The 18396-nt window shown below is 45.5% G+C and overlaps 1 protein-coding gene across 1 annotated transcript in view; it reads right to left on the reverse strand.

Annotated features, from left to right (window-relative positions):
- Positions 1-6: 6 nt before the first annotated feature.
- The window catches only part of LOC123993829 (mast/stem cell growth factor receptor kita-like), a 24020-nt gene continuing 5630 nt past the window's right edge, over positions 7-18396 (reverse strand). Inside the window, exon 6 of the mRNA XM_046296297.1 lies at positions 7-22. Within this exon, the coding sequence (XP_046152253.1) occupies positions 7-22 (16 nt within the window). The remainder of the gene's footprint in view (positions 23-18396) is intronic.

Consider the following 18396-nt stretch of genomic DNA (forward strand, 5'->3'; position numbering starts at 1 on the left):
CCAGCTCTATCTCTTTATAAAGCTGTGGAGAGAAGAAGAGAACGAGAGAGAGATGGAGAAGGAGAGAGATGGAGAAGGAGAGAGAAGGCAAGAGATGGAGAAGGAGAGAAGGCAAGAGATGGAGAAGGAGAGAGAAGGAGAGAGAAGGAGAAGGAGAGAGAAGGCAAGAGAAGGAGTGAGATGGAGAAGGAGAGAGATGGAGAAGGAGAGAGATGGAGAAGGAGAGATGGAGAAGGAGAGAGACGGAGAAGGAGAGAGACGGAGAAGGAGAGAGACGGAGAAGGGGAGAGATGGAGAAGGAGAGAGATGGAGAAGGAGAGAGAGGAGAGAGAAGGAGAAGGAGAGAGAAGGCAAGAGAAGGAGTGAGATGGAGAAGGAGTGAGATGGAGAAGGAGTGAGATGGAGAAGGAGTGAGATGGAGAAGGAGAGAGATGGAGAAGGAGAGAGATGGAGAAGGAGAGAGATGGAGAAGGAGAGAGAAGGCAAGAGATGGAGAGAGATGGAGAAGGATAGAGAAGGCAAGAGAAGGAGAGATGGGAGAAGGAGAGATGGAGAATGAGAGAGATGGAGAATGAGAGTAGGCAAGAGAAGGAGAGAGATGGAGAAGGGAGAGAGAGATGGAGAAGGAGAGAGAAGGAAAGAGAATGAGAGAGAAGGAAAGAGAAGGAAAATGAGAGAGATGGAGAAGGAGAGAGAGGAGAGAGATGGAAAAGGAGAGAGAAGGAGATGGAGAAGGAGAGAGATGGAGAAGGAGAGAGATGGAGAAGGAGAGATGGAGAAGGAGAGAGATGGAGGAGAGAGATGGAGAAGGAGAGAGAGAGAGATGGATAAGGCAAGAGATGGAGACAGAGAGAGATGAAGGAGAGAGATAGAGAAGGAGAGAGAAGGAGAAGGAGAGAGAAGGAGAGATGGAGAAGGAGAGAGAAGGAGAGAGATGGAGAAAGGAGAGAGGAGAGATGGAGAAGGAGAGAAGGAGAGAGAAGGAGAGAGATGGAAAGGAGAGAAGGAGAGAAGGCAAGAGATGGAGAAGGGAGAGATGGAGAGAGAGATGGAGAAGGAGAGAGAAGGCAAGAGAAGGCGTGAGATGGAGAAGGAGAGAGATGGAGAAGGAGAGAGAAGGAGAGAGATGGAGAAGGAGAAAGGAGAGAGATGGAGAAGGAGAGAGAAGGAGAGATGGAGAAGGAGAGAGAAGGAGAAAGGAGAGAGAGGCAAGAGAAGAGTGAGATGGAGAAGGAGAAAGAAGGCAAGAGAAGGAGAGAGATGGAGAAGGAGAGAGAAGGAGAGAGATGGAGAAGGAGAGAGAAGGCAAGAGAAGAGAGAGATGGAGAAGGAGAGAGAGAAGGAGAGAGATGGAGAAGGAGAGAGAAGGCAAGAGAAGGAGAGAGATGGAGAAGGAGAGATGGAGAAACATTAATGTTTTGTTACACATAGAAAGAAGCAGGAGGGAGTCTAATTTATGCATATGTAAATGAGTGTGTCCATAGCTCCCATACTGCCAGAGACAGAACAGAATTATTTTGTGTATCTCAATCATTTGCATACACTTAATAAGGACGAATGCTATGTCTTTTTATTAAGGGTATGGAGAGATACTGAGTCTGTGGGGGGCGTCCGGAGAGTTACCCCCCTCTCTCTCTCTATCACTGGGGAGTTACCCCTCTCTCTATCACTGGGGAGTTACCCCTCTCTCTCTCTCTATCACTGGGGAGTTACCCCTCTCTCTATCACTGGGGAGTTACCCCTCTCTCTCTCTATCACTGGGGAGTTACCCCTCTCTCTCTCTATCACTGGGGAGTTACCCCTCTCTCTCTCTATCACTGGGGAGTTACCCTCTCTCTCTCTATCACTGGGGAGTTACCCCTCTCTCTCTATCACTGGGGAGTTACCCCTCTCTCTCTCTATCACTGGGGAGTTACCCTCTCTCTCTCTATCACTGGGGAGTTACCCCCCTCTCTCTATCACTGGGGAGTTACCCTCTCTCTATCACTGGGGAGTTACCCCTCTCTATCACTGGGGAGTTACCCCTCTCTCTATCACTGGGGGAGTTACCCCTCTCTCTCTCTATCACTGGGGAGTTACCCCTCTCTCTCTCTATCACTGGGGAGTTACCCTCTCTCTCTCTATCACTGGGGAGTTACCTCTCTCTCTCTATCACTGGGGAGTTACCTCTCTCTCTCTATCACTGGGGAGTTACCCCTCTCTCTCTATCACTGGGGAGTTACCCCTCTCTCTCTATCACTGGGGAGTTACCCCTCTCTCTCTCTCTATCACTGGGAGTTACCCTCTCTCTCTATCACTGGGGAGTTACCCCTCTCTCTCTATCACTGGGGAGTTACCCCTCTCTCTCTATCACTGGGGAGTTACCCCTCTCTCTCTCTATCACTGGGGAGTTACCCCTCTCTCTCTATCACTGGGGAGTTACCCCTCTCTCTCTATCACTGGGGAGTTACCCTCTCTCTCTATCACTGGGGAGTTACCCCCTCTCTCTATCACTGGGGAGTTACCCCTCTCTCTCTATCACTGGGGAGTTACCCTCTCTCTCTCTATCACTGGGGAGTTACCCCTCTCTCTCTATCACTGGGGAGTTACCCCTCTCTCTCTATCACTGGGGAGTTACCCTCTCTCTCTATCACTGGGGAGTTACCCCTCTCTCTCTATCACTGGGGAGTTACCCTCTCTCTCTATCACTGGGGAGTTACCCCTCTCTCTCTATCACTGGGGAGTTACCCTCTCTCTCTCTATCACTGGGGAGTTACCCCTCTCTCTCTCTATCACTGGGGAGTTACCCCTCTCTCTCTCTATCACTGGGGAGTTACCCCTCTCTCTCTATCACTGGGGAGTTACCCCTCTCTCTATCACTGGGGAGTTACCCCTATCTGGGGAGTTACTCTCTATCACTGGGGAGTTACCCCTCTCTCTCTCTATCACTGGGGAGTTACCCCTCTCTCTCTATCACTGGGGAGTTACCCCTCTCTCTCTCTATCACTGGGGAGTTACCCCTCTCTCTATCACTGGGGAGTTACCCCTCTCTCTATCACTGGGGAGTTACCCTCTCTCTCTATCACTGGGGAGTTACCCCTCTCTCTCTCTATCACTGGGGAGTTACCCCTCTCTCTATCACTGGGGAGTTACCCCTCTCTCTATCACTGGGAGTTACCCTCTCTCTATCACTGGGGAGTTACCCTCTCTCTATCACTGGGGAGTTACCCCTCTCTCTCTCTCTCTCTATCACTGGGGAGTTACCCCTCTCTCTCTCTATCACTGGGGAGTTACCCCTCTCTCTCTCTCTCTCTCTCTATCACTGGGGAGTTACCCCTCTCTCTCTCTCTCTATCACTGGGGAGTTACCCCTCTCTCTCTCTCTCTATCACTGGGGAGTTACCCCTCTCTGTCTATCACTGGGGAGTTACCCCTCTCTCTCTCTATCACTGGGGAGTTACCCCTCTCTCTCTCTCTCTCTCTCTATCACTGGGGAGTTACCCCTCTCTCTATCACTGGGAGATACCTCTCTCTATCACTGGGGAGTTACCCCTCTCTCTCTCTATCACTGGAGAGTTACCCCTCTCTCTCTCTATCACTGGGGAGTTACCCCCCTCTCTCTCTCTATCACTGGGGAGTTACCCCTCTCTCTATCACTGGGGAGTTACCCCTCTCTCTCTCTCACTGGGGAGTTACCCCTCTCTCTCTATCACTGGGGAGTTACCCTCTCTCTCTCTCTATCACTGGGAGTTACCCCTCTCTCTCTATCACTGGGGAGTTACCCCTCTCTCTCTCTCTATCACTGGGGAGTTACCTCTCTCTCTCTCTCTATCACTGGGGAGTTACCCTCTCTCTCTCTATCACTGGGGAGTTACCCTCTCTCTCTCTCTCTCTCTCTATCACTGGGGAGTTACCCCTCTCTCTCTATCACTGGGGAGTTACCCCTCTCTCTCTCTATCACTGGGGAGTTACCCCTCTCTCTCTCTCTATCACTGGGGAGTTACCCCTCTCTCTCTCTCTCTATCACTGGGGAGTTACCCCTCTCTCTCTATCACTGGGGAGTTACCCCTCTCTCTCTCTATCACTGGGGAGTTACCCCTCTCTCTCTCTCTCTCTCTCTCTCTCTATCACTGGGGAGTTACCCCTCTCTCTCTCTCTCTCTCTCTATCACTGGGGAGTTACCCCTCTCTCTCTATCACTGGGGAGTTACCCCTCTCTCTCTCTATCACTGGGAGTTACCCCTCTCTCTCTCTCTATCACTGGGGAGTTACCCCTCTCTCTCTCTATCACTGGGGAGTTACCCCTCTCTCTCTCTATCACTGGGGAGTTACCCCTCTCTCTCTCTCTATCACTGGGGAGTTACCCCTCTCTCTCTCTCTCTATCACTGGGGAGTTACCCCTCTCTCTCTCTCTATCACTGGGGAGTTACCCCTCTCTCTCTATCACTGGGGAGTTACCTCTCTCTCACTGGGAGTTACTCTATCACTGGGGAGTTACCCCTCTCTCTCTCTCTCTCTCTATCACTGGGGAGTTACCCCTCTCTCTCTATCACTGGGGGAGTTACCCCTCTCTCTCTCTCTCTCTCTCTCTCTCTCTCTCTCTATCACTGGGGAGTTACCCTCTCTCTCTCTCTCTCTCTATCACTGGGAGTTACCCCTCTCTCTCTCTATCACTGGGGAGTTACCCTCTCTGTCTATCACTGGGGAGTCTCCTCTCTCTCTCTCTATCACTGGGGAGTTACCCCTCTCTCTCTATCACTGGGGAGTTACCCCTCTCTCTCTCTCTCTATCACTGGGAGTTACCTCTCTCTCTCTCTCTCTCTATCACTGGGAGTTACCTCTCTCTCTATCACTGGGGAGTTACCCTCTCTCTCTCTATCACTGGGAGTTACCCTTTCTCTCTCTATCACTGGGAGTTACCCCTCTCTCTATCACTGGGGAGTTACCCTCTCTCTATCACTGGGGAGTTACCCCTCTCTCTCTCTATCACTGGGGAGTTACCCCTCTCTCTCTATCACTGGGGAGTTACCCTCTCTCTCTATCACTGGGGAGTTACCCTCTCTCTCTTCACTGGAGAGTTACCCTCTCTCTCTCTCTATCACTGGGGAGTTACCCCTCTCTATCTCTATCACTGGGGAGTTACCCCCTCTCTCTCTCTATCACTGGGGAGTTACCCCTCTATCACTGGGGAGTTGCCCTCTCTCTCTATCACTGGGAGTTACCCTCTCTCTCTATCACTAGAGTTACACTCCTCTATCACTGGGGAGTTACCCCTCTCTCTCTCTATCACTGGGGAGTTACCCCTCTCTCTCTCTATCACTGGGGAGTTACCCCTCTCTCTCTCTATCACTGGGGAGTTACCCCTCTCTCTCTATCACTGGGGAGTTACCCCTCTCTCTCTCTATCACTGGGGAGTTACCCCTCTCTCTCTATCACTGGGGAGTTACCCTCTCTCTCTCTCTCTATCACTGGGGAGTTACCCCTCTCTCTCTCTCTATCACTGGGGAGTTACCCCTCTCTCTCTCTATAATATAATAATAATAATAATAATAATAAAATAATAATAATAATATAATAATAATATAATAATAATATAATAATAATATAATAATAATAATATAATAATAATATAATAATAATATAATAATAATATAATAATAATATAATAATAATATAATAATATAATATATAATTAATAATAATAATAATATGCCATTTAGCAGACGCTTTATCCAAAGCGACTTACAGTCATGTGTGCATACATTCTACGTATGGGTGGTCCCGGGATCGAACCCTCTACCCTGGAGTTACAAGCGCCATGTCTACCAACTGAGCTACACAGGACCACACTGGGGAGTTACCCTCTCTCTCTATCACTGGGGAGTTACCCCTCTCTCTCTCTATCACTGGGGAGTTACCCCTCTCTCTCTCTCTATCACTGGGGAGTTACCCTCTCTCTATCACTGGGGAGTTACCCTCTCTCTCTCTATCACTGGGAGTTACCCCTCTCTCTCTATCACTGGGGAGTTACCCCCTCTCTCTCTATCACTGGGGAGCTACCCCTCTCTCTCTCTCTCTATCACTGGGGAGTTACCCTCTCTCTCTATCACTGGGGAGTTACCCCTCTCTCTATCACTGGGAGTTACCCTCTCTCTCTCTATCACTGGGGAGTTACCCTCTCTCTCTCTATCACTGGGGAGTTACCCCTCTCTCTCTCTCTCTTATCCAAAGCGACTTACAGTCATGTGTGCATACATTCTACGTATGGGTGGTCCTAGGATCGAACCCTCTACCCTGGCGTTACAAGCGCCATGCTCTACCAACTGAGCTACACAGGACCACACTGGGGAGTTACCTCCTCTCTCTATCACTGGGGAGTTACCCCCTCTCTCTATCACTGGGGAGTTACCCCCTCTCTCTCTCTCTCTATCACTGGGGGAGTTACCCTCTCTCTCTATCACTTGGAGTTACCTCCTCTCTCTATCACTGGGGAGTTACCCCTCTCTCTCTCTATCACTGGGGAGTTACCCCTCCTCTCTCTATCACTGGGGAGTTACCCCTCTCTCTCTCTCTATCACTGGGGAGTTACCCTCTCTCTCTCTCTATCACTGGGGAGTTACCCCTCTCTCTCTGCACGCTATCTTACATCTACATACATCTACATACACCATACAAATGCAACAACAAGTAGGGCTAATATATATATAAACCGAGAAGTTTGAGAGGTGTGTGGGTGTGTATATATGTGTGTGTGTGTAATAATATATAATAATAATATATATGCCATTTAGCAGACGCTTTATCCAAAGCGACTTACAGTCATGTGTGCATACATTCTACGTATGGGTGGTCCCGGGATCGAACCCACTACCCCATGCTATGCGCCATGCTCTACCAACTGTGTGTGTGTGTGTGTGTGTGTGTGTGTGTGTGTGTGTGTGTGTGTGTGTGTGTGTGTGTGTGTGTGTGTCAGGGTATCCGTGTGTGTGTGTGTGTGTGTGTGTGTGTGTGTGTGTGTGTGTGTGTGTGTGTGTGTGTCAGGGTATCCGTGTGTGTGTGTGTGTGTGTGTGTGTGTGTGTGTGTGTGTGTGTGTGTGTGTGTGTGTGTGTGTGTCAGGGTATCCGTGTGTGTGTGTGTGTGTGTGTGTGTGTGTGTGTGTGTGTGTGTGTGTGTGTGTGTGTGTGTGTGTGTGTGTGTGTGTGTGTGTGTGTGTGTGTGTGTGTGTGTGTGTGTGTGTGTGTGTGTGTGTGTGTGTGTGTGTGTGTGTGTGTGTGTGTGTGTGTGTGTGTGTGTGTGTGTGTGTGTGTGTGTGTGTGTGTGTGTGTGTGTGTGTGTGTGTGTGTGTCCGTTAACCAGTATGTTTTTAAATGTGGCCAAATGTCCGTGATAATTGATTTGATTTGATTGATTTGATTTGATTCATTGATGGAAATACATTTGACCAGGTATGTTTATTATGTTCATTTCCATAATTAAGTTTTGCAACAATTTCTAAATTCAATCGCGTGTTATAAACGTTTTGATTAAAACAGATTTTTATTTATTTACTATTTGTATTTATCAACTGGTAACTAGCGCGCTTCAATTAAAATGGAGGATTTAGGATTTAAACTTCTGACCCACTGGGAATGTAATGAAAGAGTAGCTGAACTAAATCTTTCTCTCTACTTTTATTCTGCAATTTCACATTCTTAAAATAAAGTGGTGATCCTAACTGACCTAAGACAGGACATTAAATGTCAGGAATTGTGAAAAACTGAATTTAAATGTACTTGGCAAAGGTGTATGTAAACTTCCGACTTCAACTGTGTTTGTGTATATATATATATACACAGCTCAAAAAAATAAAGGGAACACTAAAATAACACATCCTAGACCTGAATGAATGAAATATTCTTATTAAATACTTTTTTCTTTACATAGTTGAATGTGCTGACAACAAAATCACACAAAAATTATCAATGGAAATCAAATTTATCAACCCATGGAGGTCTGGATTTGGAGTCGCACTCAAATTTAAAGTGGAAAAACACACTACAAGGCTGATCCAACTTTGATGTAATGTCCTTAAAACAAGTCAAAATGAGGCTCAGTAGTGTGTGGCCTCCACGTGCCTGTATGACCTCCCTACAACGCCTGGGCATGCTGAGGTGGCGGATGGTCTCCTGAGGGATCTCCTCCCAGACCTGGACTAAAGCTTCCGCCAACTCCTGGACAGTCTGTGGTGCAACATGGCGTTGGTGGATGGAGCGAGACATGATGTCCCAGATGTGCTCAATTGGAGTCATGTCTGGGGAACGGACTGGCCAGTCCATAGCATCAATGCCTTCCTCTTGCAGGAACTGCTGACACACTCCAGCCACATGAGGTCCAGCATCGTCTTGCATTAGGAGGAACCCAGGGCCAACCGCACCAGCATATGGTCTCACAAGGGTCTGAGGATCTCATCTCGGTACATAATGGCAGTCAGGCTACCTCTGGTGAGCACGTGGAGGCTGTGCGGCCCCCAAAGAAATGCCACCCCACACCATGACTGACCCACCGCCAAACCGGTAATGCTGGAGGATGTTGCAGGCAGCAGAATGTTCTCCACGGCGTCTCCAGACTCTGTCACATGTGCTCAGTGTGAACCTGCTTTCATCTGTGAAGAGCACAGGGCGCCAGTGGCGACCTGCCAAACTTGGTGTTCTCTGGCAAATGAAAAAACGTCCTGCACGGTGTTGGGCTGTAAGCACAACCCCCACCTGTGGACGTCGGGCCCTCATACCACCCTCACGGAGTCTGTTTCTGACCGTTTGAGCAGACACATGCACATTTGTGGCCTGCTGAGGTCATTTTGCAGGGCTCTGGCAGTGCTCCTCCTGCTCCTCCTTGCACAAAGGCGGAGGTAGCGGTCCTGCTGCTGGGTTGTTGCCCTCCTACGGCATCCTCCACATCTCCTGATGTACTGGCCTGTCTCCTGGTAGCGCCTCCATGCTCTGGACACTACGCTGACAGACACAGCAAACCTTCTTGCCACAGCTCGCATTGATGTGCCATCCTGGATGAGCTGCACTACCTGAGCCACTTGTGGGTTGTAGACTCCGTCTCATGCTACCACTAGAGTGAAAGCACCGCCAGCATTCAAAAGTGACCAAAACATCAGCCAGAAGCATAGGAACTGAGAAGTGGTCTGTGGTCCCCACCTGCAGAACCACTCCTTTATTGCTAATTGCCTATAATTTCCACCTGTTGTCTATTCCATTTGCACTACAACACTTGTCAATCAGTGTTGCTTCTTAAGTGGACAGGTTGATTTCACAGAAGTGTGATTGACTTGGAGTTACATTGTGTTGTTTAAGTGTTCCCTTTATTTTTTTGAGCAGTGTATAAACTGAAATGTTTGAAACCTTAACATTTACTTCATATCACTTTGCTTCAGAGGAGCCTAGGAAAAATCCCACCATAAAAAAACGTGGAAGCAATTATTTTTATAAAGTCTTCTCGCCTGTTCTATTGGTTTTCATATCAACTTTCTTCATTTGTCCAGAAGCCAAAGGCACATCCTGGTCGTGTTATCAACCCATCCTGGTTATATTATCAACCCATCCTGGTCGTGTTATCAACCCATCCTGGTCGTGTTATCAACCCATCCTGGTCGTGTTATCAACCCATCCTGGTCGTGTTATCAACCCATCCTGGTCATATTATCAACCCATCCTGGTCGTGTTATCAACCCATCCTGGTCGTGTTATCAACCCATCCTGGTCATGTTATCAACCCATCCTGGTTATATTATCAAACCATCCTGGTCATATTATCAACCCATCCTGGTCATATTATCAACCCATCCTGGTCATATTATCAACCCATCCTGGTCATATTATCAACCCATCCTGGTCATGTTATCAACCCATCCTGGTCATATTATCAACCCATCCTGGTCATGTTATCAACCCATCCTGGTCATATTATCAACCCATCCTGGTCATATTACCAACCCAACCTGGTCCTATTATCAACCCATCCTGGTCATATTAACAACCCATATTATCAACCCATCCTGGTTGTGTTATCAACCCATCCTGGTCATATTATCAACCCATCCTGGTCATGTTATCAACCCATCTGGTCATGCGTTATCAACCATCATGGTCATGTTATCAACCCATCCTGGTCATGTTATCAACCCATCCTGGTCATGTTATCAACCCATCCTGGTCATGTTATCAACCCATCCTGGTCATATTATCAACCCATCCTGGTCATATTAACAACCCATATTATCAACCCATCCTGGTCGTGTTATCAACCCATCCTGGTCATATTATCAACCCATCCTGGTCATATTAACAACCCATATTATCAACCCATCCTGGTCATATTATCAACCCATCCTGGTCATATTATCAACCCATCCTGGTCATATTATCAACCCATATTATCAACCCATCCTGGTCATATTATCAACCCATCCTGGTCATATCATCAACCCATCCTGGTCATATCATCAACCCATCCTGGTCGTTATCAACCCATCCTGGTCATATTATCAACCCATCCTGGTCATATTAACAACCCATCCTGGTCATATTATCAAACAATCGTGGTCATATTATCAACCCATCCTGGTCATGTTATCAACCCATCCTGGTCATGTTATCAACCCATCCTGGTCATATTATCAATCCATCCTGGTCATGTTATCAACCCATTCTGGTCATGTTATCAACCCATATTATCAACCCATCCTGGTCATATTATCAACCCATCCTGGTCATGTTATCAACCCATCCTGGTCATATTATCAACCCATCCTGGTCATTTTAACAACCCATATTATCAACCCATCCTGGTCGTGTTATCAACCCATCCTGGTCATATTATCAACCCATCCTGGTCATGTTATCAACCCATCCTGGTCATGTTATCAACCCATCCTGGTCATGTTATCAACCCATCCTGGTCATGTTATCAACCCATCCTGGTCATGTTATCAACCCATCCTGGTCATGTTATCAACCCATATTATCAACCCATCCTGGTCATGTTATCAACCCATCCTGGTCATATTAACAACCCATCCTGGTCATATTATCAACCCATCCTGGTCGTATTATCAACCCATCCTGGTCATGTTATCAACCCATCCTGGTCATATTATCAACCCATCCTGGTCATGTTATCAACCCATCCTGGTCATATTATCAACCCATCCTGGTCATATTATCAACCCATCCTGGTCATGTTATCAACCCATCCTGGTCATATTATCAACCCATCCTGGTCATATTAAAAACCCATATTATCAACCCATCCTGGTTGTGTTATCAACCCATCCTGGTCATATTATCAACCCATCCTGGTCATATTATCAACCCATCCTGGTCATATTATCAACCCATCCTGGTCATGTTATCAACCCATCCTGGTCATATTATCAACCCATCCTGGTCATATTATCAACCCATCCTGGTCATGTTATCAACCCATCCTGGTCATATTATCAACCATCCTGGTCATATTAACAACCCATATTATCAACCCATCCTGGTCGTGTTATCAACCCATCCTGGTCATATTATCAACCCATCCTGGTCATGTTATCAACCCATCCTGGTCATGTTATCAACCCATCCTGGTCATGTTATCAACCCATCCTGGTCATGTTATCAACCCATCCTGGTCATGTTATCAACCCATCCTGGTCATGTTATCAACCCATCCTGGTCATATTATCAACCCATCCTGGTCATATTAACAACCCATATTATCAACCCATCCTGGTCGTGTTATCAACCCATCCTGGTCATATTATCAACCCATCCTGGTCATATTAACAACCCATATTATCAACCCATCCTGGTCATATTATCAACCCATCCTGGTCATATTATCAACCCATCCTGGTCATATTATCAACCCATATTATCAACCCATCCTGGTCATATTATCAACCCATCCTGGTCATATCATCAACCCATCCTGGTCATATCATCAACCCATCCTGGTCGTGTTATCAACCCATCCCTGGTCATATTATTAACCCATCCTGGTCAGATTAACAACCCATCCTGGTCATGTTATCAACCCATCCTGGTCAGATTAACAACCCATCCTGGTCATGTTATCAACCCATCCTGGTCATGTTATCAACCCATATTATCAACCCATCCTGGTCATATTAACAACCCATCCTGGTCATATTATCAAACAATCCTGGTCATATTATCAACCCATCCTGGTCATGTTATCAACCCATCCTGGTCATATTATCAATCCATCCTGGTCATGTTATCAACCCATCCTGGTCATGTTATCAACCCATATTATCAACCCATCCTGGTCATATTAACAACCCATCCTGGTCATATTATCAACCCATCCTGGTCATATTATCAACACATTGATAATATGACCAGGATGTAGTTTGTCGTGTTATCAACCCATCCTGGTCGTGTTATCAACCCATCCTGGTCGTGTTATCAACCCATCCTGGTCATATTATCAACCCAGCCTGGTCGTGTTATCAACCCATCCTGGTCATATCAACAACCCATCCTGGTCATATTATCAACCCATCCTGGTCATATTATCAACCCATCCTAGTCATATTATCAACCCATCCTGGTCATGTTATCAACCCATCCTGGTCATATTATCAACCCATCCTGGTCATATTATCAACCCATCCTGGTCATGTTATCAACCCATCCTGGTCATATTATCAACCCATCCTGGTCATATTAACAACCCATATTATCAACCCATCCTGGTCGTGTTATCAACCCATCCTGGTCATATTATCAACCCATCCTGGTCATGTTATCAACCCATCCTGGTCATGTTATCAACCCATCCTGGTCATGTTATCAACCCATCCTGGTCATGTTATCAACCCATCCTGGTCATGTTATCAACCCATCCTGGTCATATTATCAACCCATCCTGGTCATATTAACAACCCATATTATCAACCCATCCTGGTCGTGTTATCAACCCATCCTGGTCATATTATCAACCCATCCTGGTCATATTAACAACCCATATTATCAACCCATTCTGGTCATATTATCAACCCATCCTGGTCATATTATCAACCCATATTATCAACCCATCCTGGTCATATTATCAACCCATCCTGGTCATATCATCAACCCATCCTGGTCATATCATCAACCCATCCTGGTCGTGTTATCAACCCATCCTGGTCATATTATCAACCCATCCTGGTCAGATTAACAACCCATCCTGGTCATGTTATCAACCCATCCTGGTCATGTTATCAACCCATATTATCAACCCATCCTGGTCATATTAACAACCCATCCTGGTCATATTATCAACCCATCCTGGTCATATTATCAACACATCCTGGTCGTATTATCAACCCATCCTGGTCATATTAACAACCCATATTATCAACCCATCCTGGTCATATTATCAAACAATCCTGGTCATATTATCAACCCATCCTGGTCATGTTATCAACCCATCCTGGTCATGTTATCAACCCATCCTGGTCATATTATCAATCCATCCTGGTCATGTTATCAACCCATCCTGGTCATGTTATCAACCCATATTATCAACCCATCCTGGTCATATTATCAACCCATCCTGGTCATGTTATCAACCCATTCCAGTCATAAACCCATCCTGGTCATATTATCAACCCATCCTGGTCAGATTAACAACCCATCCTGGTCATGTTATCAACCCATCCTGGTCATGTTATCAACCCATATTATCAACCCATCCTGGTCATATTAACAACCCATCCTGGTCATATTATCAACCCATCCTGGTCATATTATCAACACATCCTGGTCGTATTATCAACCCATCCTGGTCATATTAACCCATATTATCAACCCATCCTGGTCATATTAACAACCCATCCTGGTCATATTATCAAACAATCCTGGTCATATTATCAACCCATCCTGGTCATGTTATCAACCCATCCTGGTCATGTTATCAACCCATCCTGGTCATATTATCAATCCATCCTGGTCATATTATCAACCCATCCTGGTCATATTAACAACCCATATTATCAACCCATCCTGGTTGTGTTATCAACCCATCCTGGTCGTGTTATCAACCCATATTATCAACCCAGCCTGGTCAATCATCAACACAACCTGGTCATGTTATCAACCCATATTATCAACCCATCCTGGTCGTGTTATCAACCCATCCTGGTCATATTATCAACCCATCCTGGTCATATTATCAACCCATCCTGGTCGTGTTATCAACCCATCCTGGTCATGTTATCAACCCATCCTGGTCATGTTATCAACCCATCCTGGTCATGTTATCAACCCATCCTGGTCATGTTATCAACCCATATTATCAACCCATCCTGGTCATGTTATCAACCCATCCTGGTCATATTAACAACCCATCCTGGTCATATTATCAACCCATCCTGGTCGTATTATCAACCCATCCTGGTCATGTTATCAACCCATCCTGGTCATATTATCAACCCATCCTGGTCATGTTATCAACCCATCCTGGTCATGTTATCAACCCATCCTGGTCATGTTATCAACCCATCCTGGTCATGTTATCAACCCATCCTGGTCATATTATCAACCCATCCTGGTCATATTAACAACCCATATTATCAACCCATCCTGGTCGTGTTATCAACCCATCCTGGTCATATTATCAACCCATCCTGGTCATATTATCAACCCATCCTGGTCATATTATCAACCCATCCTGGTCATATTATCAACCCATATTATCAACCCATCCTGGTCATATTATCAACCCATCCTGGTCATATCATCAACCCATCCTGGTCATATCATCAACCCATCCTGGTCGTGTTATCAACCCATCCTGGTCATATTATCAACCCATCCTGGTCATATTATCAACCCATCCTGGTCATATTAACAACCCATCCTGGTCATATTATCAACCCATATTATCAACCCATCCTGGTCATGTTCTCAACCCATCCTGGTCATGTTATCAACCCATCCTGGTCATATTATCAACCCATCCTGGTCATGTTATCAACCCATCCTGGTCATATTATCAACCCATCCTGGTCATATTATCAACCCATCCTGGTCATGTTATCAACCCATCCTGGTCATATTATCAACCCATCCTGGTCATATTAAAAACCCATATTATCAACCCATCCTGGTTGTGTTATCAACCATCCTGGTCATATTATCAACCCATCCTGGTCATATTAACAACCCATCCTGGTCATATTATCAACCCATCCTGGTCATGTTAATCAACCCATCCTGGTCATATTATCAACCCATCCTGGTCATATTATCAACCCATCCTGGTCATGTTATCAACCCATCCTGGTCATATTATCAACCCATCCTGGTCATATTAACAACCCATATTATCAACCCATCCTGGTCGTGTTATCAACCCATCCTGGTCTATTATCAACCCATCCTGGTCATGTTATCAACCCCGTCCTGGTCATGTTATCAACCCATCCTGGTCATGTTATCAACCCATCCTGGTCATGTTATCAACCCATCCTGGTCATGTTATCAACCCATCCTGGTCATGTTATCAACCCATCCTGGTCATATTATCAACCCATCCTGGTCATATTAACAACCCATATTATCAACCCATCCTGGTCATATTATCAACCCATCCTGGTCATATTATCAACCCATCCTGGTCATATTATCAACCCATATTATCAACCCATCCTGGTCATATTATCAACCCATCCTGGTCATATCATCAACCCATCCTGGTCATATCATCAACCCATCCTGGTCGTGTTATCAACCCATCCTGGTCATATTATCAACCCATCCTGGTCAGATTAACAACCCATCCTGGTCATGTTATCAACCCATCCTGGTCAGATTAACAACCCATCCTGGTCATGTTATCAACCCATCCTGGTCATGTTATCAACCCATATTATCAACCCATCCTGGTCATATTAACAACCCATCCTGGTCATATTATCAACCCATCCTGGTCGTATTATCAACCCATCCTGGTCATATTAACAACCCATCCTGGTCATATTAACAACCCATCCTGGTCATATTAACAACCCATCCTGGTCATATTAACAACCCATCCTGGTCATATTATCAACCCATCCTGGTCGTATTATCAACCCATCCTGGTCATATTAACAACCCATCCTGGTCATATTATCAAACAATCCTGGTCATATTATCAACCCATCCTGGTCATGTTATCAACCCATCCTGGTCATATTATCAATCCATCCTGGTCATGTTATCAACCCATCCTGGTCATGTTATCAACCCATATTATCAACCCATCCTGGTCATATTAACAACCCATCCTGGTCATATTATCAACCCATCCTGGTCATATTATCAACACATTGATAATATGACCAGGATGGGTTGTCGTGTTATCAACCCATCCTGGTCGTGTTATCAACCCATCCTGGTCGTGTTATCAACCCATCCTGGTCATATTATCAACCCAGCCTGGTCGTGTTATCAACCCATCCTGGTCATATCAACAACCCATCCTGGTCATATTATCAACCCATCCTGGTCATATTATCAACCCATCCTAGTCATATTATCAACCCATCCTGGTCATGTTATCAACCCATCCTGGTCATATTATCAACCCATCCTGGTCATATTATCAACCAATCCTGGTCATGTTATCAACCCATCCTGGTCATATTATCAACCCATCCTGGTCATATTAACAACCCATATTATCAACCCATCCTGGTCGTGTTATCAACCCATCCTGGTCATATTATCAACCCATCCTGGTCATGTTATCAACCCATCCTGGTCATGTTATCAACCCATCCTGGTCATGTTATCAACCCATCCTGGTCATGTTATCAACCCATCCTGGTCATGTTATCAACCCATCCTGGTCATATTATCAACCCATCCTGGTCATATTAACAACCCATATTATCAACCCATCCTGGTCGTGTTATCAACCCATCCTGGTCATATTATCAACCCATCCTGGTCATATTAACAACCCATATTATCAACCCATTCTGGTCATATTATCAACCCATCCTGGTCATATTATCAACCCATATTATCAACCCATCCTGGTCATATTATCAACCCATCCTGGTCATATCATCAACCCATCCTGGTCATATCATCAACCCATCCTGGTCGTGTTATCAACCCATCCTGGTCATATTATCAACCCATCCTGGTCAGATTAACAACCCATCCTGGTCATGTTATCAACCCATCCTGGTCATGTTATCAACCCATATTATCAACCCATCCCTGGTCATATTAACAACCCATCCTGGTCATATTATCAACCATCCTGGTCATATTATCAACACATCCTGGTCGTATTATCAACCCATCCTGGTCATATTAACAACCCATATTATCAACCCATCCTGGTCATATTATCAAACAATCCTGGTCATATTATCAACCCATCCTGGTCATGTTATCAACCCATCCTGGTCATGTTATCAACCCATCCTGGTCATATTATCAATCCATCCTGGTCATGTTATCAACCCATCCTGGTCATGTTATCAACCCATATTATCAACCCATCCTGGTCATATTATCAACCCATCCTGGTCATGTTATCAACCCATTCCAGTCATAAACCCATCCTGGTCATATTATCAACCCATCCTGGTCAGATTAACAACCCATCCTGGTCATGTTATCAACCCATCCTGGTCATGTTATCAACCCATCCTGGTCATGTTATCAACCCATATTATCAACCCATCCTGGTCATATTAACAACCCATCCTGGTCATATTATCAACCCATCCTGGTCATATTATCAACACATCCTGGTCGTATTATCAACCCATCCTGGTCATATTAACCCATATTATCAACCCATCCTGGTCATATTAACAACCCATCCTGGTCATATTATCAAACAATCCTGGTCATATTATCAACCCATCCTGGTCATGTTATCAACCCATCCTGGTCATGTTATCAACCCATCCTGGTCATATTATCAATCCATCCTGGTCATATTATCAACCCATCCTGGTCATATTAACAACCCATATTATCAACCCATCCTGGTGTGGCATCCAACCCATCCTGGTCGTGTTATCAACCCATATTATCAACCCAGCCTGGTCGAATCATCAACACAACCTGGTCATGTTATCAACCCATATTATCAACCCATCCTGGTCGTGTTATCAACCCATCCTGGTTGTGTTATCAACCCATATTATCAACCCATCCTGGTCGTGTTATCAACCCATCCTGGTCATATTATCAACCCATCCTGGTCATATTATCAACCCATCCTGGTCGTGTTATCAACCCATCCTGGTCATGTTATCAACCCATCCTGGTCATGTTATCAACCCATCCTGGTCATGTTATCAACCCCTGGTCATGTTATCCCCATGGTCATGTTATCAACCCATCCTGGTCATGTTATCAAC

The sequence above is a fragment of the Oncorhynchus gorbuscha genome, linkage group LG13, assembly GCF_021184085.1.
Source record: "Oncorhynchus gorbuscha isolate QuinsamMale2020 ecotype Even-year linkage group LG13, OgorEven_v1.0, whole genome shotgun sequence".
Classification (NCBI taxonomy): Eukaryota; Metazoa; Chordata; class Actinopteri; order Salmoniformes; family Salmonidae; genus Oncorhynchus; species Oncorhynchus gorbuscha.